The sequence below is a fragment of the Misgurnus anguillicaudatus genome, chromosome 19 (genome assembly GCF_027580225.2).
Source record: "Misgurnus anguillicaudatus chromosome 19, ASM2758022v2, whole genome shotgun sequence".
Taxonomy (NCBI): Eukaryota; Metazoa; Chordata; class Actinopteri; order Cypriniformes; family Cobitidae; genus Misgurnus; species Misgurnus anguillicaudatus.
Window position 1 is genome coordinate 48,646,420 of NC_073355.2, and position 24,519 is coordinate 48,670,938.

The 24,519-nt window shown below is 37.0% G+C and overlaps 1 protein-coding gene and 1 long non-coding RNA gene across 2 annotated transcripts in view; both read right to left on the reverse strand.

Annotated features, from left to right (window-relative positions):
* Positions 1-1,138: 1,138 nt before the first annotated feature.
* LOC129426329 (uncharacterized) lies at positions 1,139-17,715 on the reverse strand. Its single transcript, XM_073856719.1, is given in 6 exon segments — positions 1,139-2,616; positions 2,692-3,201; positions 3,204-3,335; positions 10,323-10,490; positions 16,361-16,411; positions 17,658-17,715. Coding segments are annotated over 6 exon segments (2,397 nt in total).
* A 2,390-nt stretch (positions 17,716-20,105) lies between these two features.
* LOC141351223 (uncharacterized) overlaps positions 20,106-24,519 on the reverse strand; it is a 107,747-nt gene continuing 103,333 nt past the window's right edge. Inside the window, exon 3 of the long non-coding RNA XR_012359457.1 lies at positions 20,106-20,536. This is a non-coding gene — a long non-coding RNA (uncharacterized lncRNA). The remainder of the gene's footprint in view (positions 20,537-24,519) is intronic.

The following is a 24,519-nucleotide window of genomic DNA, read 5'->3' on the forward strand; positions in this document are numbered from 1 at the left end:
CTAGGTTGATTGAAGCACTGGGACCCAATTATAGCACTGATTTTCATGATATTTCCCCTTTAAGTGTCTGCATTGTACTTTTACATGCATTCCTTAAAGACACAGCACTTTATTCAAGCAATATATTATGGATCAGAGGAGCAGAATGTGACATCATATTTGTGTTTATTATATTTTGTGTGTTCAGGGATCTGTGATCTCACAATGGATCCAAATACAGCACATACTGAACTCATGCTTTCGGAGGAGAACAGAAAGATCACAAATGTGAAAGATCCTCATCCTGATCATACAGACAGATTTGATGAGGATCCTCAGGTTTTGTGTAGAGAGAGTCTGACTGGACGCTGTTATTGGGAAGCTGAATGGAGCAGGTCAAGGGTTTATATATCAGTGGCATATAAAAGCATTGACAGGAAAGGATCAACTCTTAACAGTACGTTTGGATTTAAGGAAAAATCATGGACTCTGGATTGCATTCTGTCTTTCTACAGCATCTCTGATACACAAACACTCACACACTTACACACATTCAACATAACACTCACTGAACATCTCTATGCTGGATTTATGGTTTTTGATTTTAACTCCTCAGTGTCTCTGTGTGACACAAACACAGCGACTGAATGAAATATACTTAACACTTATTTTATTTATATTAAGATGACCAGGTTAAAAAACTGCACTGACTTACACGTTAAAAACACTTAGTAAAATTAGGATTGTGCAGGGCACAATGTAATGCGGGGTAACACAGCTATTTTACATAGTTACACAGTGCCACGAGCCTGCAATTTATTTTCCAGTTCATCAACTTGTTTTTGTAGCTCTTTTATTTGTTCATTCGATTCATTCAATTCTTCTGCTTGTTTTCTGGCTTCATCTTCATGCTTCTTCTTCATCTTTTTTATTCTCTGTTCATGCTCCTTCTTCATTTCTTTTCGCTCTTTTTCTTCTTTTTCTTCTTTTTCCTTCCTCTCTCTTTCTATTCTCCTTATCTCTTCTTCTTTTTCTCTTTTTATATACTCATTTCTTTTCTCCCATCTCTTTCTCTCCTCTTCTCTTTTCTCATCATCTTCTTGTTTTTTTTTCTCCCACTCTTCTTTTCTCTCTCGCTCCAGGTTCTCGTAACGCTTTTTCATTTCATTTGTAATCTCTTTATATTCTCTTTCTTTCTCTTCTCTTTCTTGTCTCTGTTTCTGTGCCTCCATTTCTCTCTCTTTTTTCTCTCTTCTCCTCTCTCTTTCTCAAATTTCTTTCTCATGTTCTCCAGTTCTTCTTTTTTTTCTCTCAGTTGCTCCTCGTGTGTCTCTTTTCTTTTTCTCTCATCTTCTTCTCGTTCTGTCATCTGTCGTTTCCTGTCCTCCTCCCATTCTCTCTGTTGCTGTTTAATTTCTTCTTGAGTCTCTTTTCTGTCATTTTCAGCTTCTCTTATTTTTCTCGCCCATTCTTTTCTTTCTCTATCTTCTTGTTCACTTCTCTTTTGTTCATCTAAATCTCTCTTTTTAATCTCCTCTTCTTGTTTCTTTTGTAATTCTGCTATTATTTGTTCTTGTTCATGTTTCATCTTCTCTTGATCTTGTCTGTATTTCTCTTCTCTCTTTCTATCCTCCTCTTCTCTCTCTTTCTCTCTCTTTTCATACTGTAAGATCTGCCATTCAATCTCTCTCTTCATCTCTTCTATCTTCTGATCATATTCAGCTTTTTGTTTTTCTTCATCCTGTAATTGTTTCTGCTTCTCTTTCTCTCGTTTCTTTTGTGCTGTTTTTTCCCTCTCCTCAAACTCTTTTTTAAGATCTTCCTCTTTTTGTCTGTACTTGTTCTCTGTTTGCTGTCGCTCTTCATCTGCCTTTCTTTTCTCTTCCTCCAATCTCTTCTTCATGTTTTTCATTTCAATCTCATATTTGACTTTTATTTCCTTTTTTTCTGCTTGAATTTCTCTCTCTTTTTCTCTCAGGATTTCCTCCATTCTCTTTTTAATGCTCATCTCTGCTTCTTCAAACATGCTGTTAGTGAAATATCTGCCACGATTTCTTGTTTTCATCTCTTCTATCATCTTTATCAGTTTCATCACTTGAGTTCTGTCTTGTTTTTCTTTGTTATTAAAGGCCAGGTATCTGTCTCTACAGTCTCTGATCAGTTTCTTCAGATCTTCAGAGTTGATTCTCTTCACATAATCCTCTATGGATTCATCATCAAGATCATCTCCTCTTGTGAACAGAACGATGCTGAACTGTGCGGCTTCAGGACCAAATATCTTCTTTATCAGATCTATAGTGTCTGTTTCTTCCTTGGTAAATCTACCCAAACTCAACACAATGATGAAGGCGTGAGGTCCAGGTGCTGACAGTGAAACACATTTCATCATTTCTTCTTGTATTTTATCATTTGGCATTTTTGTGTCAAACAGACCTGGAGTATCAACAACAGCTACTGATCGACCATCAACCTCACAAACTCTCTTCTCACAAACAGTCGTCACTGAATCCGAGCCTAATAAGCTTTTAAACTCTTTTCTTCCCAGTATTGTGTTTCCTGTTGCGCTCTTTCCACTTCCTGTTCTCCCGATCAACACTATTCTCAAACACCTCAGATCATCTGGGACATCTTTAACACCTGTTAATCATGTTAGTATTAGACTGGGCCTGAAACAGTACTCTTATGTAAACTTTGAATAAAACATGTACTCACCCTCTGACTGAATCTTCTCTTTTAACTCTTTTATTTCATTCTCCATTCTCAGGAGCTTTGCCTTAAATATTTCCTCAGTTTCTTCTCTTACTCTCTTCTCTTGAGCTTTGACATACATCTGAAGTGAATATGGTTCACTCTTCATGTTCTCTATAAAATCTAGAAGATCTGGAATCTGTTTGGACTTTTCATCTTCCTTCAGTCCCAATACTCTGTATTGTCCTCCACAGCGACTGATCAGACTCTTACATTCAGCATTTGATTTTACAAAATCTGTCACACTACTGTCAACAGTAACATGAGTTGTGAAAATCACCATGGAGCTTTTGCTGAAGTAAAATATCTTCAGGATCTTCTCTACTACTTCTTTGTTTTCATCAGTCAATGGAGCAGCAGGAACGATGAGGAGAAACACATGAACAGGATCACAGAGAGACACACAGCGGAGAGTTTGACAAAATACTGCATCTTCTGAGAGTCGAGCCAGAGCTGGAAGTTCAACAACATTGATTGTGATCCATGTGCCTTCCGGAACCATTTCTGATATATAGGTATTTTCGTTGTCTTTTGTAGAAGTTTGGACACAGAGGACTTTTCATCATCAGTTCCACACAGCACCACGTTCAGTTTTGATTTTCCAGTTACTGCAAAAGAACATTGAGACACAAAAGACAGATTATAAAACGGGCAGTTCTGGTTCTTCATTCTGATTTGTTGAAACGCGTTCAGACCGCATCACAAGTATCACTGCGCCACTATTGCTGCGTACTGATTTATGAAAATAAACACCACAGTCTTTAATCATATTTTTAATTTGTCTACAATTGCACAATTAATGGCGATATCCAGATAAATGTCAATAAATATTGTTGAGTCATCTCGTCGATAAAGAGAAAACGTTGTCTGAGGACTTTATAACTCAAGTTCATACATCCACTATTATCCACTGGGTGGCGATCTTACCCAACTTAAACACTGACGCATTCACTGAAAACACCGTGTAGTTCTGTTCATGGCTCTGAATTTGATCTCTTACTAAAGTTCTTCACAAAAATTGAATTATCTCCGCTTTTAATAAAAAAATTTGAGAGGTGATAAGAGAACAAATGAAGGTAGGATGAACTGTTTTTTTTTTTTTTTTTTTTTTTTGAAAGCGGATGGTCTATTCTTTCATTTGATATTTTATGTTTATTTAAAGAAGATAATTTTTCTGCAAGGCATTAAACTAAAACTGGGTGGCAACTTAAAAAAAAAACGCTGACGGGGAAAGAGTTCAGCATGCTTCCAAGCATTTTGATCATCACTTCAACAGTTGCACAATATAAATGTTAATGTATAAATTAGATGAATGTTGATTTATAAAATAAACACCACAGTCTTAAATCATATTTTCATTGTGTCTTTGCTGCGTCTGTGTTGGTTGTGAACTGCGCTCTGTTGCAGCAACACTTGATTCTGAGGAACTACTTTGTTTGGCGGAAGAGTAATATTTGTACTAATATAATTACAACTTATTTGGGTTTTATTTTATAAAATCTCGCTAACGTTATGCATATGAAGTAACCGTTTTATAAACGCAATAAACCCCTCGAAGCGTTGGGTTATCAGTGCATTTTATAACAGCTAAGGGGCGTTGTTAGACACTGCTTCTTGGGGTTTATTGCTTTATTAAAAACTGTGCATCGGATCAGGGGCGTAGCCAGTAATGGGCCAGGGCGGCACTGGCCCGCCCACATAACTCCCTGGCCCGCCCAGGCAAGTTTAATCAAAATACATTTTTTGTTTATTTTTATTATTCAAATGTATTTAAGAAAATATATTAATATAATCCTGATTTATTGTTGACCGGTGTGTGTATAATTTGCTTTCTAAATAAAATGGAGTTGTTAAACCAAGTTGTAGTAAGCCTCCGAAACGTAATTGGTTGCTAGGGGTTCTGACAGGTAGACTCTGTGGGGAGCGACGGGCTCTGGCAGCCAGCCAGCTAACGTTGCTAACTTCTTTTTTAGCTAATATTAAAATTGCCACAATAATGGCTAAAGTTTCTTTAATGTGTTATTTAAAAAAGCAAGAATTGAGGAAGACGATACGCCACTGCCCCTGTTGTGTCGAAGTCTGTTCCCCCTATGTTCCCCCTATTTTTCCCTTCAGTGTAGTGTTTTTATGGCGTTTTTATCACGTTATAGGTTTTATTATTTATATATTTAAAGTTTTAATGGCTACTGAGATGTATGTGTATGCATTTCTGTAATGTATCTGTATTGTTCTTAATGGTAAGTCAATTATTTTTACAGTATGAATCATATTATGTATAATATTTATTTGATTATGTATGCAAACATTACATTTGTAAAACAACCAGTAAAGGAAAAAAAAGAAAAAGACAGGCTATATTTTAAAAGAAATACCCTAATAGAAAACTGTTTAATGTATGAAATATTTAATAAATTGTATTATAAAATACATGATATTATGCCTTTTTAGTATAACCAATTCAAATCTTTAATCTTTCTAAATGTAACGTAATGAAAACGTTATAAAAGCACTACACTAAAGGGAAACATAGGGGGAACTGAGATCGACACAACACCTCCATCTGCCGAGTCCTACCAGCCCAGTTCTTCAGACTCATCAACCCACAAGGCGGCTAGTCAGGCGTTGGTGGCGCCGGTTGCCGCTTGCTCCCTGGCGGCAGTTCCAGTGCGCTCCCCCGGTCAGCCTGACACAGGTTGACCCGCCGATCTAACGGCAATTGATGAACCACGCACAACCCAATTTGAATCCACAAGTACTACTCGCCTCAAAAACCTGTGCCTTTTGTTTTTTGAAAAATAACTCTGTGACTCTTTGGACTATAATGAGATCATTTCTGTTTTCAACATTAAACACAGGCGTTTGCGTCTTGTTTTGTAGAATGAAAACAACAAAGGTAAGCCTGTTGTTTAACTAATTTCCTTAATTTTTGCTCGGGAAGTGATTTAACTAAGTGGTGTGTTGTGTATAGATGTATGCCTTATAGGTTAAGTTACATTGTTTAATTTAAACGAGTTGCTATTTTTTGCACAAAAGCTTAATTTCCACCAGGCTGATTGCACTGTATATGGTTGATTTAATATAAATTAGGCAGTGTGTTGTTATTTATTTCAAACCGTGCTCTGCTGAGAGTTTTCATTATTTTTAATTTCCTGTTACTTTTAGCCTACTTTATTTCAGGTGAACTGTTTTTGCACTACTGACTAGCCTAAATAAGACTGCCTGGCCTGGTTTGTCCACCCTTTATTGAGCTATGTGTTGGTTGAACATGTTTAGACAGTGTTTTATTATTGCCTTCGCCGAAAATTGCAAAGGAAAGATGTCACTGTTTTTGCAGATTGTCTATTCTTTTTTCTACTCTTAGGTTTAATTATTATTTAAGTCATTTTATTCTAGGATAAACTATTGGCCCACTCACTTTTGTCCCGGCCCGCCCAAAATACAATTTCTGCCTACGCCCCTGCATCGGATACAAATTTGCATTTGCATCGCAATGCATCGTTTCTAATATATTGCATCGGTAAAAAGCAGATTCGTTTATGTATATTTATTAGTAGATGTGCTATACTTTTATTATTTAGAAAGTGACCAATATTTTAAGATTGCTTTCTCCTCTCTAAACTGTTGCTATGTCCTGCTGACTTATCACCTTCTGCCGTATTGCAACACTACGGAAAAATTCACAAGCATTTACTGTTCTTTTGAAACTACCCTTTTTGGCAAATACTTAATCAACTTTTAGCTTTTTTAAATGATAATGGATTGTATGACAAGTTCCAATCTGGATTCAGGCCTCTGCACAGCACTGAAACCACCCTTCTTAAAGTGACTAATGATATTTTAAGGTCGGTAGATGCTGGGAACTGTGTTGTGCTGGTAATGCTCGATCTCAGTGCAGCATTTGACACAGTGGACCATAGGATTCTCTTGGAACGCTTAAGTCATTGGGGGAGGATCAAGGGAATGCTTTGAAATGGTTCTCCTCTTATTTGCAAGAAATAACTTTTGCTGTGGAATTAGGGAATTCCACATCAGCCGCTCAGTCGGTTCTCTCAGGGGTTCCTCAGGGCTCATGTCTTGGCCCTGTTCTTTTCTCCTTATACATGCTTCCCCTGGGTTCGATTTGTAAAAATATATAATGTTGCGTACCATTTTTATGCATACGACACCCAATTGTATTTTCCGTTGAAATGTGGTGATGGGTCTGATCTCACTGTGTTATTTGACTGTCTGGAGGAAGTCAAAGCATGGTTGTCCTCAAATTTTTACAATTAAATGAGTCCAAATCAGAGGTGCTGATTTTTGGGCTATCAAATGGAGTTGATAGGTCTGCAATTAACCTTGGTCCCTTGTCCACCATTGTTCACTCCCAAGTGAGGAAGCTTGGGGTGCTCTTCAACTGAGTTGAAATTTGAGAAACAAATCAATTTGGTGGTGAAAGCCAATTTCTTTTAACTTAGGGGTATTGCCAAATTAAAGAGTTTTCTGAATTTTAAGGATTTGGAGACTGTTATACATGCTTTTATATCTTCCAGACTTGATTATTGCAATTCTTATATTTGGGGCTGCCAAATAAGCTGTTGTCCCGTCTGCAATTAGTTTAGCATTCAAACTTAGCTTTAAACTGGCACTAGAAAATATGAAAGCATCACTCTGGTGCTTGCTTCTTTGCATTTACTGAAAAGGGAAGTTAGAGTACAATATGAATATCCGAGTCGTGGTTTTGAAGTCGTGATTTACGGGCTTAGAAACCTGCCGGGAACGCAGCATAAGTCTTAACATTAAATGATAAATGAACTTGGGTTTGCTGGCCTCGAAAGGAGCTCAAACCTACTAGCTCAAACTTTATTTGATGTTAAAACTAGGGCTGTCAGCGATAAAGCATTGAATTAATTCTTTAATCATTAACACATTAAAATCAGTCAAGCCACCAGCACTGCACCGGGGCTTGATCCGTGGGCACTGGGTTTGTTTTTAGTGCCGTGAAGACCTTGTTACGATGGTCCATGGAGAGAGTCTTTGGAAAGAATACGGAGTAGGTTTCTCTGCTCTCGTTTCATCATCAACAGTATGCGCTCACTGCAAAAAATGACTTTCTTACTTATTATTTTGTCTTGTTTTCAGTAGAAATATCTAAAAATTCTAAAATTAGATGCTTTTTCTTGATGAGCAAAACGACCCAAGTAAATAAGTCTAGTTTTAAGACAAATAATATACAATTTAAGTGAAATTGTCCTTAAAACAAGCAAAATTATCTGCCAATGGGGTGAGAAAAAATTTGTGAAATAAGATTTCTTTTTTATTAAAAACACTTAATTCAAGTAAAATTTTCTCATCAAGAAAATACATCTTGATTTAAGAATTTTTAGATATTTCTACTGAAAACAAGACAAAAATACTAAGTAAGAAAGTCATTTTTTGCAGTGCTGCGCGTCGAGACGAACACACAAGCTCTGAATGTGACAGATGCTTTGCCGAAACAACTATGTTACAGAATATACACTTCAAATTCAGGGAGCATATATTTCTATGGAGTTTAGCAATCAATAATAAATCTGTATTAAATGCTCCCACTAATTATTTTATCATTTTTCTGTGTCATATTATTACCATTCATATATGCAACCAAAGAGTTTCCTAGAGCACAACACTGTTTACAAGAACATAAAATTCCCACTGATCTATATAAATGACTGGATTGCGCATAGAACGCTTAACGTAACAGCGTGAGGTGAAGCCAGCGCAGAGTTCGAGCGGCCATCTTGGTATACCCAACCGGCATTGACTTACATTCAAAATCATGATCTAAATTTATCCACTTTACAGTGTATCACTCACACAAGGTTAATTTTTAGGATATGTGTACGTAAATTAATTGTTAATTCTGGTGTTATTTGCAATGTTTATGTTTTAATCGGGCAGGATAATGGATTTATAAAAAAACGTTAAGGTGAGTGTGTCTGCTGCGTTCTGTTAATGACACGGGTATAAATAAAGTTTTTTGATATTAAGCTGCATGATCAGCATAATTTTTCTGAATACGTTTAGGTAACTTGTAAATTTAGATAACATAATTTCAAAACCACAAGTTATTGCATGCACATACGGTATAAAGCATGATTATTTATTTAGATTTTAGAATGAGCACGTTTGTCATTAATACTAAATATGTTGCGGTCTGTCTGCTGATCTGAAACTGTAATAAAGATGAATGTATAATAACCGATTAAAAACCAAAATGTACAACTTTCAGTAAATAACTATGTACATGCTTAGGACGTTTGCGTTGTAATAATGTACAGGGTAACTTCAGAAATAAAAAGGAAACTAAAGTGATGTTTTATCATTAAAATCTGATAACGTCCATTGATTTAATAGAATGTTTGGGTATACCAACATGGCGGCGTGGTGGCTTCACAATTGTAACGTCATGCACAATCCAGTCATTTATATAGATCAGTGAAAATTCCTCATAAATCTAGTGACTAGTTTACTTTCAAAATGCACCACATTGATGTATTTACATTTAAATGCACAAAGTTACTGAATTTGTTCAGTGTGATGGTTTACTTTGTGTCATATAGTAAATGATGTTTCACAAAAAATGTTTAACAAAAATATTAGTATATTCTTAGTTTTGCAAATTAACAAGTAGGGTGTGATTAATCTGAAAATATATTTAAGTACAGATTTTTAACATTTAAGTACATCCTCTTTTCCCAGACATGTCCCCATTTTAGATCCAACCAATGCATCCGCCAGAAATTTCTAAATGCCTGTGATTTGGCTTTTGCTTTCTACAGCTGCCATTCATTGTGCTTTTTTTCAGATTTTTGTATTGCTTTAACATTTCTCTTTAGGTCTTGCCTCATTGGTCAAACTGCATGTCTATTCATTACCATCAACACCACAGCTGTCAGGGTCCTGCCTAGGAGTCTTGTGTTGTGTTTGTATTTAGGTCATGGTGGCAGGGTTCTGGCAGTCCCAGGCCTATGTGGAGGCTCATGCCTTGTTTATTGTGGCATGTGCCTCCGGTGTCTTGTCTTTGTCCCCGCCCCCTTGTTGTTCTCCTGCTTATTAGTAATCATTGGTTTTCTCCCATCACCTGTTCCCGCTCGTTATCTTGTTTGGTTTTTTCTATTTAATGTCATTGTGTCCTTAGTTCTGTGCAGGTTCATTGTGTTCTGTTCCTCGTGTTCGTGTACGCTCAAGTCTAGTTACCAAGTCAAAGTTTCATGTTTCATGTTTTGTACCCCCTCATGGATTTTTGTTTTTGTCAATAAAGTGTTTTCTGTTTTCCCTCGACATCGTGTGCATTTGGGTTCATTCGTCTACAATTCCTCACAACAGCAAATAAAAAACAGCAGCATGCTTTGGCTCTGCCCCTTCTTTTAATCTGTGCATTATCGCCTTTTTTAACTTCATTCAAATTCTGCAGTCATAGCACAGATTTGAGTTAACGTCAAAGTAACACAGTGTGTAGTGCATTACCGTAAGCTTATTGTGAATTATGGTTAAGTAAGGAGAAAGTTTTAAACACTGATTTTTTTATGTACATGTATTTTTATCCAAAAAAGTTACGAGCTTTAAATACTTACATTGTGAATGTTGAATGTTTCCTCTATCCTTTTCCTTTTTATGGTACTCCAGAGGTTTTCCATAATCTTTTTTATAAGAATCCCTCTCTGATTTTACTAAATCCTTGTGTATATGCAGCTCTGTATCAACAGATGATCCTTCTGCATCTTCAAAGATCTGAATCTGATCTGAATTGTGAAGAAGCAATGTTTGTATGAAGGGAGCAGCAGTAGGCTATGTTTACATGATAACTGGAAAAACACTTTTCTTATTTTTGTTTCGTGTTCAGATGTCAACTGTTGTCAATTCACACAGATCCATGAGCAAAAACGCTGTATTATACATGCCAGGTCTGCATAGTGGTACATTTTGGTCTCAGAAAAGTATTAGGATTTTTTTTTCTTTGTTTTCAGATTTTTATGAAAAAAGATCTGAGTGACTTACTGTTGGGACGATCAAAAATTTGACTACCTCTCCTCACTGTAAAAGACACAAACTGTTAGTGAAACAAAATAATAATATATGCATGAGCTTCAGCTACAAAATATTTCATTTATTTAAATTAAACTCATAAATGCTCTTTAAAGTTAATTATAATGTGATTTGTAAGAAATCATTTTCTGCCCAAGTGAGCACACATATTTATCACATGAATCACGTCAGTTAGATAAAGTCAAATTGCCCAGCACCTGCGCATTTCTGGCTTACATCTGCACAACTGTAACTAACAACAAGTAAAGGTGCGCTCGCTGGTTTGTCCGCCTGAAAATGAATGGTGTAGACCCAAGAAACATAATGTGAAGTAAGTAAAGCCCCAGGCTGCCATAACAGTGAACGCTTGCTTTGTAAGTTTACTAGAAACTAGTTATCCATCACATCTTCGTCATTCTCACTCTTTGTCACAAGCTCCATTTCCATTACCCTTTAAATTGCGCAAATTAAAATAGAGAACTGAAAATGTGCCCAATGAAAACACGGCAATCATAAAACTGCAATGCAGGGTTTTTTTGCATTTACAGGCAGTGTTGCCAGATTGGAAATGTCCAAGTATTGTACCAAATTCTCAAAATGATGGTATTTGGAAGAAAATTATCGTACACAAGTCAAATGTGCAGAATACATTTTATCTAGACAAACAACTTTTGATAGCCTGTAGATTTTCCTACACCCTCAGAATGGATGTGTTAAAAACAACATATTAGTATTGATTTCATCACGCACTGCATCCATGCCAGCCAGAAAGGTCATCTATGTATGTGGCTGGTGATCATATACTTTTCATATACTTTTTTGCATGCTGATAAAAATTTCTCAATGGGGTTAAGGAATAGAGAGTAACTCCAGTGAGAGAAACTCCATCAGCATACTGTTGTGGGCTGCAAATAATTGCCTGATGATGTTGTAACAATGGAAACTGACACTGTCCCAAACTTTCACATACTTTGGAAGGTCATCTCCAAACTGACCCCTGTCTTGTTCAAGGATGAGAACATTAGAGAAAGTCAAGATTCATCTGGGAGCAATTTACCAATTCAGGACAGATTTAGGAAAAAGTCTAATGGAAATGGGTAGAAAAATGCTTGATAACCTGTTCAACCATTTTGCATGTAAAGACTTCTGCTATGAACGAATGCCTAAATATTTTGGGGGGTGAGACTATTCAACAGAAACCTATTATAATAAATTTTGATCAACATGACATACTGTAAGCAATTAATAATGTAGGAAACAGCAGAAAATTGTGCATAACCCTTACGAAAAAGAAGTATACTTCAAGTTCATTTTATTAAGTATACTTAAGTAATTTTGGAGTATAGTTTTAAGTATACTTTATGTAGTAAGTGTACTAACATTTATGTTCTAGTAGTATACTTGTAAGTGTACTGCTTGAATACCACTTGGGACTAAATTGGCCCACTTTTAGTATATAAAAGTATACTTCTAAGTGTACTATAAGTGTAAGAGTAGTCAACTTTAAGTGTACAACTAGTGCACAATTAGTTCTTCATTTGTACTGCAAGTGAACTCATGAGTATACTAGTAGTTTTCTAGACTTATACTTCAAGTGTATATGCAAATGTTCTGTTAGTGTACTCTTAGTAAACTAGTAGGTTACTAATTTTGTGCTGCAGGTATACTTCCAAGTGTTCTTTAAATTAATTTTTAGTTAACTAGTAGTTTACTAGTCATATACTTCAAGTGTACATGCAAATGTTCTGTTAGTGTACTCTTAGTAAACTAGTAGGTTACTAATTTTGTGCTGCAGGTATACTTCCAAGTGTTCTTTTAATTTATTTTTAGTTAACTAGTAGTTTACTAGTCATACACTGAAAGTGTACATGCAAGTGTTCTGTTAGTGTACTCTTAGTAAACTAGTAGGTTACTAATTGTGTGCTGCAGGTATACTTCCAAGTGTTCTTTTATTATACTTTTGGTTAGGTAGTGGTTTACTGGTCATACACTGAAAGTGTACATGCAAGTGTTCTGTTGGTGTACTCTTGGTGGATTAGTGGGTTGCTTATTGTATACTGCTTGTGTAACAAAGCACTTTGACACTGAGGATCCATCTGCAGGTTTTTATTAAACACACTCATATTCCAACAGGCAAGGTCAAACAACAGCAAACACAGAAATGTAGGGCAGACAAATCTCGTAGTCATGAAACAGGCAAAAGGGTCAGAGCATGCAACAAACATACTCATAAAACCGGGTAAAACAGATAAAGATCAATAAATACAGATCGATATGCAGGTAGGCAAACCGCTCAGCAATGACAGCCGGTACAAATCAAGATTTGCACTGACTGAATGTTTCCAGAGAGTTTATATAGGCTGTCCAATGAGCTTCAGGTGGCAGAGTAATCAGTCCAGGTATGCGGGATTATGGGAAATGGAGTCCAGAACGAAAGTTAATTTTCAGGGGATTCAGCCATATATATAGATACATATACAACCTCAAATCAGAAAAAGTTGGGACACTGTATACATTTTGAATAAAAAAGGAATGGAATAATTTACAAATCTCATAAACTTATATTTTATTCACAGTAGAATATAGATAACATATCAAATGTTGAAAGTGAGACATTTTGAAATGTCATGCCAAATATTGGCTCAATTTGGATTTTATGAGAGCTACACATTCCAAAAAAGTTAGGACAGGTAGCAATAAGAGGCCGGAAAAGTTAAATGTACATACAAGGAACAGCTGGAGGAGGACCAATGTTTAGGAATAGGAATGTTGTCCTATTCTTGTCTAAAACAGGCTTCTAGTTGCTCAACTGTCTTAGGTCTTCTTTGTCGCATCTTCCTCTTTATGATGCACCAAATATTTTCTATGGGTGAAAGATCTGGACCGCAGGCTGGCCATTTCAGTACTCAGATCCTTTTTCTACGCAGCCATGATGTTGTAATTGATGCAGTCTGGCATTGTCATGTTGGAAAATGCAAGGTCTTCCCCGAAAGAGACAACGTCTGAATGGGAGCATATGTGGTTATAGAACTTGGATAAACCTTTCAGCATTGATGGTGCCTTTCCAGATGTGTAAGCTGCCCATGACACACGCATTCATACAACCCCAAACCATCAGAGATACATGCTTCTGAACTGAGCGCTAATAACAACTTGGGTTGTCAATGTCCTCTTTAGTTCGGATGAAATGTGTTAACAGAGTGCGTTTAAATGAGACAAGAAGATACGTTTCAATATCAGCCACGCAGTCTCTCTGACTGGCGCATTTTTATTAAAACAAAAGAAACACCTGATTTCACTCAGTCATTAATTAGGTCACATGACCACTCGCAATGTGACTGGGTTGCCTGTCCCAAACAGAAAATAAACAAAAATTCAAATACAAATACAAATGAGAGCATACAATTTACAGATGTCAACAAAATGGCGTCCCAGTTTTCCAAAAAGAACTTCAAATTTTGATTCGTTGAACCACAGAACAGTTTTTCACTTTGCCAAAGTCCATTTTAAATGAGTCTTGCCCAGAGAAAACGCCTGTGCTTCTGGATCATGTTTAGATATGGCTTCTTTTTTGACCTATAGAGTTTTAGCTGGCCACGGCGAATGGCACAGTGGATTGTGTCCACTGACAATGTTTTCTGGAAGTATTCCTGAGCCCATGTTGTGATTTCCATTACAGTAGCATTCCTGTATGTGATGCAGTGCCGTCCCGAAGATCCCGAAGAGAAGCCTGAAGATCACGGGCATCCAGTATGGTTTTCTGGCCTTGCCCCTTTACGCACAGAGATTGTTCCAGATTCTCTAAACCTTTGTATGATATTATGCACTGTAGATGATGATAACTTCAATCTCTTTGCAATTTTTCTCTGAGAAACTCAGAAAACCATTTTTCGTTGCAGCATTGGGGGAATTGGTGATTCACTGCCCATCTTGACTTCTGAGAGACACTGCCACACTTTTTATACCCAATCATGTTGCCAATTAAGTTGCAAATTGGTCCTTTAGTTGTTCCGTATATATACATTTAACTTTTATACTCTTATTGCTACCTGTCCCAACTTTTTTGGAATGTGTAGCTCTCATGAAATCCAAAATGAGCCAATATTTGGCATTTTTTATTCATTATTTTTGTTTGATTAGCTCACTGTTAGCATACGAAAGATTTAGCTTCAAATTGAAAGTACAATTAAAAGGTATATGTCAAGTAAAAAAATTAATACACAGGAACATTGTATTGTACTTTAAGTGCAATATATATATATTTATAGTATGATGTTAAGTTAACTTTAAGTAGTAAACTACTAGTTAACTAAAAGTATAGTAAAAGAATACTTGCAAGTATACCTGCAGCACACAATTAGTAACTTACTAGTTTACTAAGAGTACACTAACAGAACAATTGCATGTACACTTTCAGTATGACTAGTACACTATTAGTTAACTAAAAGTATAGTAAAAGAATACTTGCAAGTATACCTGCAGCACAAAATTAATAACCTACTAGTTTACCAACACTAAAGATTCTCCATAAAGATAATATACATTTGTACACTACATATACTTTCAAAATGTACTTAAAATATACTGTTTTTAAAGGATGCTAAATAATGTATTTTATAAATATGCTGTCAGTGCATTATTATAATGATAATTATTTTGAAATATGTTAAAAGTTTAATTGTAAGCAAATATATTGTAAGCATACTTTCAGTATATTCAAAGATGGTACATTTCTTTCTAAGTATATTTGTAATTTACTATTGCAAAGTTAAATATACTTGAAATACAATAAAGTATATTTATTTTTCACCAGGGCTATTCATATGGCTTTTTGCAGCTTTCGTTGTTGCATTTTTACTTTATACTATATAAGTATATGTCAGTAAACAAGTATAGGCAAAATATACTTAGACATTTCTGTCAGTATAGGTCAAGTATACTTTAATACAATTTAAGTATATTTCTGAGAAGTACCTAAAGTACATTTTAGAGAAGTACATAAAAAGTAAATTGAAAGTATACTTTCTTATTTTAAGTTTAAAAGAAGTATACTTATAGCACACTTGAATAAACTTCTTTTTCGTAAGGGAACTATTAACTGCATGGATATACCAAAGCATTTGCAATTTCTTTAATAAATTATGAAACTGCTTTTTTGATGTGCACAATGATGTGAAGATTGAACAGGTAGTTTTAAGAATTTCATGTAATCACTTCACTGTAATTTGATAGGGTTGATGAACATGGCTTTAAATTATCAAAATAATGTTTTGTATTTTTAAAATACTATAAAATACTAAGAATTCTATCTTATGATATCAGAAAAACGTGGCCTCTGACTTGTGCCAACTCTTGTTGAGATCAGAACAGAAAATTGTGGAAGAAGGTGATCAAGGTAAGAAATGTGCAGGCTGCTAGCTTTCCATAATTTTTTGGAAAAACAGTCCGTGTTAAGTTTTGTTGTTGTTTAAGTTTTAAAAACTATTATACCAAGCACCAAGCAGCAGCCCCAGAGTTAGCGTTTGCTTGCTATTTTATGCCACTGTTAATTTCGTAAGGCACAAACAACAACTTATGATTGACTTACCTTTGGGCCGATCAAAATCTGGACTACTTCTGCTTGCTGTAAAGACAGAAACTGTTAGTGAAACAAAATAACAATATGTATGAGCTTTAGCTTCTGTTTAATTTATTTAATAATTAAATTCATAAATGCTCTTTTTAATGTGATTTTAAAGTCAAAGTAATTACAGTGGTTTATTTTGATGGTGTGACTGCTGTATTTTTTGTTTATTTTAATATGCTTAATATCAAGATATTTGGTATTTTATTTTAAAATACATTATGATGCATCTTTAAAATATTGAAAAACGCTGGCGATTGGCAATATGGGTCCTATGTATGTTGCCCAGCTGGGCCCCACATAAACCCTAGTCAGATTCTATATAAAATTCATGTGGGGGCTAATCGAGGTGGGGCCATAGTGGTACCCGTGGACAAACCCATCTAGGGCCCATGTTGAAAGCTTATATTGGGCCCACCTGGCAATGTTGGCTGGCAGTTCCTTTTCTTTGTACCGACCCTTGCCTGGATATTTTTATATGATCATTTGCTGCATGCTCTGACCTTTTGTCTGGATTATTACTCTGTTTTTTTTATTACCTTTGATGTTGCTGTTTGCTGGTTTTATAACCTGTGCATGTTAATGGATTAATCTTAATAAACTGCACTTTGATCTGCCACAGTGACATTTCAAAGTTCAGGTTTTGTCCAAAGCAGCATATGCAGTAACAATTCTTTATTCACTAATATAAAATGTATTTATATGTACAGTACTTTGCTTTTTTTGCAAGGGTTATTTGTCAATGCTGTGATTTCACAAATTTCCAACTATTTATCGCTTTTCGTACAGGTGTTAAGAATTAATCCCTTCAGTAAACGTCATGTAGTACTGTCTCTGACATTTTACATGCATTGCCTATTTGTTTGTACCGCTGGGTGTAGTTTGTGAAGATTTAAGGAAATTATGAGTCGTTTCCAGAATTGTGTCCTCGCAATCAGAAAGCTTGTAATAACTTCATTGTTGTGACTGTCACTGTCAAGATTTTTTGTTAGATTTTTATAAAGACAAACAACAGGAAAATAGATTAAATTTTTAAAAGAAAACATTTTTAGACAGTTAAAGAAGTTAAAAATTACAGTTGTAGTCTCACATTAGATTATGAAACATCTACGTGTTTCATTCTGCTCTACTTTCACTTTTTTCATTTGAATCAAACTTGAATCAAGCTTATTTCACTGAAATATAATACGATTAGTAAACGACAAGATCAACTGCCTTTAGATTGTGATTGACACATTTCTGATCGATTAATTCATCTTACCTGAACTGGAACTGGACGCCATGTTGATCGCATCGCCAACACCTTTACGATCTGCCATGCAGGAACAGAACTAATTTTTATGGTTTCTTTAGGTCCATAGTCCATGAAGAAAAACGAAACAAAAAAGCATGAAGATCATATAACTCTTCATAACTGCATTAGATGTAAGAGTGAATTTTAAACCTGTCTATTTCTCTCATCTGGTTTACTGCCTGTTATTAAAGCAGATCATCTGTATGTTAAATGCAGTAACTTTCGTAAAAGTTGTTCAGGAAATTCAAACTCCCATAAACCTGCTATACTTTACCAAGGATAGCAAAGCTCAACACAAAAAAGAATAAGTAAATTTATTTAAAAGTAAATACGAATTAATCTTTTTTTTACAAAGTTAAAGATGTCAGTCAGTAGCAGTGCGTTTTCTCTTCTTCTTTTGATATTTAATTGACTTTAATGACACAGATTTCAACAGGCTGAGGCTTATAAGACAGATGAAATATGTTTACATTAAGCACATTCAGTACTGTTTAAAGAGAATGTTGCCTATAAGACAGTATTGCAGATTATAAATTGTTTAGTGTTTTTATTGCTTTTTGGTTTTTTAAATCTGTTTGTCCATGACTTAATAGACCTGAACCGTCTGCTTGTGAAGACACGATTTCAAACAGATTTATACCTGTATGGGCAGTTTACCAATCTTATCCTAGTCGTAGAATAAAATGAATATTTGATCTGCTTTACATCAGTGCCATTGTTTTTTCTCCAGATGCACACCAGTATAGTTTGTAAAAACTACTTAAATTAAAATTTCCTAACTAAAAAGACCTAGTCCTGGATTAGTCTAAACCCTGTCCAGCAATCTGCCCGATAGTGTCCTGGGTGAGATGGGTCATCCCAAATATGTTTTTGTGTAATTGTAATCCAGTGGGTTTAGTTTTGTTAATGAAGTGCATTATGAAGGGTTTAAATGAACTGGATGATTTGTTAATATAATTTTTCATTAATAATTATAATAATAGATGTATTAATTTGACTCTGTTTTCTGACTATCTCTCTCTCTCTCTCTCTCTCTCTCTCTCTCTCTCTCTCTCTCTCTCTCTCTCTCTCTCTGATGTACACTAACTTCATCTAGCAAAACTGCTTGTGTATTTTACAAAGAGCCAAAATTTGTGTTGTTTTACTTTTATTTTTTGTACATTTTTTGTAAATTAAGCACACAGTCAGGTAATCAGAAAGTGTCTGACTGATCATTATACTGTACTATGCTGTACTGTCTGTGTCTGCCACTGGATGGCGCTGTGTAAGCAGTAATACATTTATCCTGATAAAGAGATCAACAATAATGCTGAACCCATCATAAAGAGAGAGGCTTTGGGTGTTTTCACATATACACTGTTTAGGTCGGCCCAAATGACGTGTCGCTCCGAGTACGGTTCGTTTGGGTCAGTGTGAACACAACAGCCGCACTCGGGTGCGCACGAAACGGTCGCTCTGAGACCGCTCTAAACAGGTGGTCTCGGAGCCAGGGGCGATTCCAGGATTTTATAAATGGGGGGGCACAGGGGGGACCAAGAACCAGTCAGGGGGGGCCAATCAAAAAATTCAAATAAAAAATTAAATACTGGTTTAGAAAATATTAAGCATGGTTCCCAAAATCTTGTGCAATGCCACATGTTCTAATATAGATGGTATTAATTTTTTGTATTTTGCATGGATTAAACAACAGTTCTGTTCCAGAATAGTTCACTTTAAATAAATTGTCATAATTTACTCATCCTGGAGTTGTTTTAAGCCTGTATGAGTTTTTCTTTGGCTGAACACAAAATAAAATATTTTGAGGAATCTTAGTGGCCGGAAAGTTGATGAACCCCATTGACTGCATGTTATTTTGTTACTACATATTAAGTCAATGGGATCCATCAACTGATTTTGGTTACCAACATTTTTAACTCTTTTCTTTTTTGTGTTCAGCAGAAGAAAGAAACTCATACAGGTTTGAAACAAGTTTAGGTATATGACCATTTAAATTAAGTGAACTGTTCCTTTAAGTAGGCTATCTACATTGCGTGTAGCTGGTATTAGTTAACATTCTGACATATCAGGATTTTGGGAAAATATTAGCCTACTTAAAAATGTGTTTTTCTACTCTGTCTGATCTGACTTTCGTTGTTTATTAGCCTATATTGTATTTTAACACAATTGAATGCTATTTTTTACATAATCTGTTCTGTTGTCAGACAACAAGAAAGAGTTTAAGCTAGTGACTAAACACGACCCAATAACACCTCGTGTTTAATACAACCAGCTGTTACTTTATACTGCTAAAATCCTAATTTAAATGCGACATTGTCTGATACAATTTACATTGAAGAGCTGATACGAGGTGATTTCGGATTACCTGTGTGTCTCATACGAGGCTGAATCCAGCTCCCGATTCGCCAGCTCCTTATAGACGGGTTGCACGGCGACGTCACTAACTGGTTGCGCGCGCAACCGAGGGGCAGAAAGAAGAGAAGTGCATTGTGTTGTATGCTAGTAGCGGTGTCTGTAAGTCAAAATGGCAAGGAATTGTTGCGTGGAAAATAGTACCAACAGAGTCAGTGCTGGGTGCCTGATGTTAACATACCAGTAGATGCGACTATTACGTTACTAGCATTATAATTATAACATTATAATTCATACATGTATCACAGTAACACTGTAAAAATATAGACAGAAAAACAGATCCAACTAAAATCAAGTCTTATTTATATACAAACAATAAAGAACGCTTCAATAATTAAGGTTGTTGCAGTAGCAGATCAGCTCACCAATCGGGCTTTCTGCCTCCTGGATGCGCGCGCACCCTGCAATGTTTGTAAACTTGCAACCCCTCTATTCGCCTAAGGGTTGCTCTTCTCATCTGATTGTGTTTATGAGCGCTTTTAATTTTAAATGCGAGTGATAGTTTATTGTAGATCGCGTATAGCGCAGACAATTCAGCGCAAATTCAAAAATATTAGAGAATACTGTTAAGCGTGCGCGCGCATACCGCACCATAGGGAGGGAGAGAGAGAGCTCGTGCACAGAGAACTGGTGTGTGTGTGTGGGAAAACACTAACCTTTCGTTAAGTCATAATACTCGATCACCCGTCTTCTCTGTCAGTAAAATCTGTTGACTGTTAACTTTTACGTGAAAAGACAACGGAGGAACAAAGGTGGAAAACACCGCCAACTTTTAACTCCTTCACTCAGTGTCAGAGAGGCACTGTCGAGGTTCCGCACGCAGCAGTGAGAAAGCGTGCACGCGAGAGAGAGAGAGAGAGAGACGCTGCTGAGCGCTTGCAAAAGCACATGAAGCCGTTTTAAATATTAAAATAAAATGTAAATGGTAATCATGGAAAATCTATTTGATTTGTGCCAGTATTGAGTCTGTGGCAGGGCGCCCTCCTTCTTCTCGTTTGCACGAGTCTCAAATCAAACAGTGATTGACAACTGGTCCAATTGTGCGGTGGGTGTCACTGTGTCTCTTTCCTCCTGTTTTAAAAACGCGCAACTACTGTGCTCGCTTCGTCTTCGCGCGAGTCTCAAATCAAACAGTGATTGCCAACTGGTCCAATGGTGTGGTGGGTGTCTGACAACTGGTCCAATGGTGTGGTGGGTGTCATGGTGTCTCTTTCCTCCTGTTTTAAAAACGCGCAACTACTGTGCTCGCTTCGTCTTCACGTTCGCGCGAGTCTCAAATCAAACAGTGATTGACAGCTCTCTGGTCCAATGGTGCGGTGGGCATTTTCAGGTTGACAGTAAATCTAGCTGGCCCAATGAGATTGGAGGGGGGGCACCAGTGGGGGCCAATCATATTCCAAGGGGGGGCGGTGCCACCCCATGCCACCCCTCTAGACACGCCCCTGCGTCGGAGCGGCTGTCGCCGAACTCTGGTGCGACCCACCTGTGGTGTGAACACTGCTGGACCTCGGGCCGAACCAAATACAGGAAGTTCTCCACATGTTTGATCCACTGGGCTTCCGTCGTGACGTGAGCCGGGTGTTATATTGTGGGTTAACAACAAACAAGCCAATCCTGGTCCCTTGCAGAGATTCGCTGTCTCCTTTACGTTTGAGCTGATGATTTTATAAATGCATAGCTGTCCTCCTCAACACACAAATAGTGACATTACGGGCTTTTTAGCAAACGGTTTCGTGAGAAAGGCTTTAATAGAACAGCTACGCAATTTCGCGTGAAAGCAAAGAAACTTCGCAAAGACGTGCATGTTTATCTCCACATCTTGATAGCTGCGCTCTCCCTGTCAGGCTGGTTGTCGTGGAAACGTGGGGGTGGTCATGAGACGGTAAGAGCTGTCAGAGACCAATGACAGCGCTGACCGTTGTCACGTGGTGTACGGTGCGGCATTTCGAGTACAGTCAAAAAAATTATATGTGAACACGGACCGCACTAACTGAAAAATTATACAATGTATTTTGGTGCGATCCGAGGCCACACCACGGTGCGCACCAACATATGTGAAAACAGCCTTTGCAGTATGTTTTTATTAATCATCTGTTCTTGACTGAACCTAACTATAGACTTCTGTCTGATGTTGAACAGTAGTACAGTATCAGATATAGCATTAGTATGCTATAATATACACTCACCTAAAGGATTATTAGGAACAGCTGTTCAATTTCTCATTAATGCAATTATCTAATCAACCAATCACATGGCAGTTGCTTCAATGCATTTAGGGGTGTGGTCCTGGTCAAGACAATCTCCTGAACTCCAAACTGAATGTCAGAATGGGAAAGAAAGGTGATTTAAGCAATTTTGAGCGTGGCATGGCTGTTGGTGCCAGACGGGCCAGTCTAAGTATTTCACAATCTGCTCAGTTACTGGGATTTTCATGCACAACCATTTCTAGGGTTAACAAAGAATGGTGTGAAAAGGGAAAAACATTCAGTATGCGGCACTCCTGTGGGCGAAAATGCCTTGTTGATACTAGAGGTCAGAGGAGAATGAGCCGACTGATTCAAGCTGATAGAAGAGCAACTTTGACTGAAATACCCACTCGTTACAACCGAGGTATGCAGCAAAGCATTTGTGAAGCCACAACACGCACAAACTTCAGGCGGATGGTCTACAACAGCAGAAGACCCCACCGGGTACCACTCATCTCCACTACAAATAGTAAAAATAGACTACAATTGGACAAGCTTACCAAAATTGTTGAAAAATGTTGCCTGGTCTGATGAGTCTCGATTTCTGTTGAGTCATTCAGATGGTAGAGTAAAAATTTGGCATAAACAGAATGAGAACATGGATCCATCATGCCTTGTTATCACTGTGCAGGCTGGTGGTGATGGTTTAATGGTGTGGGGGATGTTTTCTTGGCACACTTTAGGCCCCTTAGTGCCAACTAGGCATCGTTTAAATGCCACGGCCTACCTGAGCATTGTTTCTGACCATGTCCATCCCTTTATGACCACCATGTACACATCCTCTGATACTTCCAGCAGGATAATGCACCATGTCACAAAGCTCGACTCATTTCAAATTGGTTTCTTGAACATGACAATGAGTTCACTGTACTAAAATGGCCCCCACAGTCACCAGATCTCAACCAAATAGAGCATCTTTGGGATGTGGTGGAACGGGAGCTTCGTGCTCTGGATGTGCATCCCACAAATCTCCATCAACTGCAAGATGCTATCCTATCAATATGGGCCAACATTTCTAAAGAATGCTTTCAGCACCTTGTTGAATCAATGCCATGTAGAATAAAGGCAGTTCTGAAGGTGAAAGGGGGTCAAACACAGTATTAGTATGGTGTTCTTAATAATCCTTTAGGTGAGTGTATATACCACAGTATTGATTGGTTACCATATTCAAATACTGTAGTATAAATTAGCCTAATATACTAGTGCAAAGTCAAGGGTTTGACACTTTGAGATTTTATGTTCATCGGTTCTCTCAAAACTCTCTAAAGTGATATCCAGTTATCCTGTAGATAAAATACAAACTGGTTCTGAATGACGGAGCAAATGTTGTATAATTAGTGCTGCTTCCGTTACCATAACATGAGCCATGAAAACAGTTCATCAGCCTCATCCATCCAACGGCTGCGACACAAAGGATTATTATTCTAGCTCAAATGACCAAAGGCTAATAGCTTCTGTCTGCTGAGCCCAAAATAAACCAGTCCGTCATGAGCCCGAGACAGCAGCGTCCCCCCCTCCTCATCTCAAGAACACTATTATTATTCACATATAATAACCATCAATATTAATCTAACTTTCTGCCCCCATAAAACATGCAAATAGCACTGAAAGAAGGCATGAAACACGTTTATCCTTTGAAGGGCTGTAAGTAGGGCAGCATGTCTTCGTTTGAGGCCAGAAACGTCTTAAAGCAGAGCATGAAGGAGGGATTACTGCAGACGGAGGAGGATTAAACAGCAAAACAAGCCTGCAGATCAACATCACAGCACCTGCCAGGAGAAAATATCAACCAACTCCTCTCCTGAAGATGAGGGCTTGACCTTGATATCATCTTCATCCACAAATCAAATCATAGTTAATTTAATATTACTGTAAAATGAGGTGCATTAGAGAGATCTGGGATATTTTGTGCTTAATTTTATGTAATTTATCACATGAAAAACATCTTAAATCTGAAGACATCCAGGTCTGTATATGAGAAGCATTATTATCATATTATACAACTCAGACAGGCTTTGGTTAACAAACTACACAAAATATTAAGACACAAGCTCATTACAACTTCTTAAAGTATTTCTCACCTGATAAACTCATAACAGTGAATAATAAATACACACTGTGAAAACAACGTTGTATGTGAGAGAAAGAGAGAGAGAGAGAGAGAGAGAGAGAGA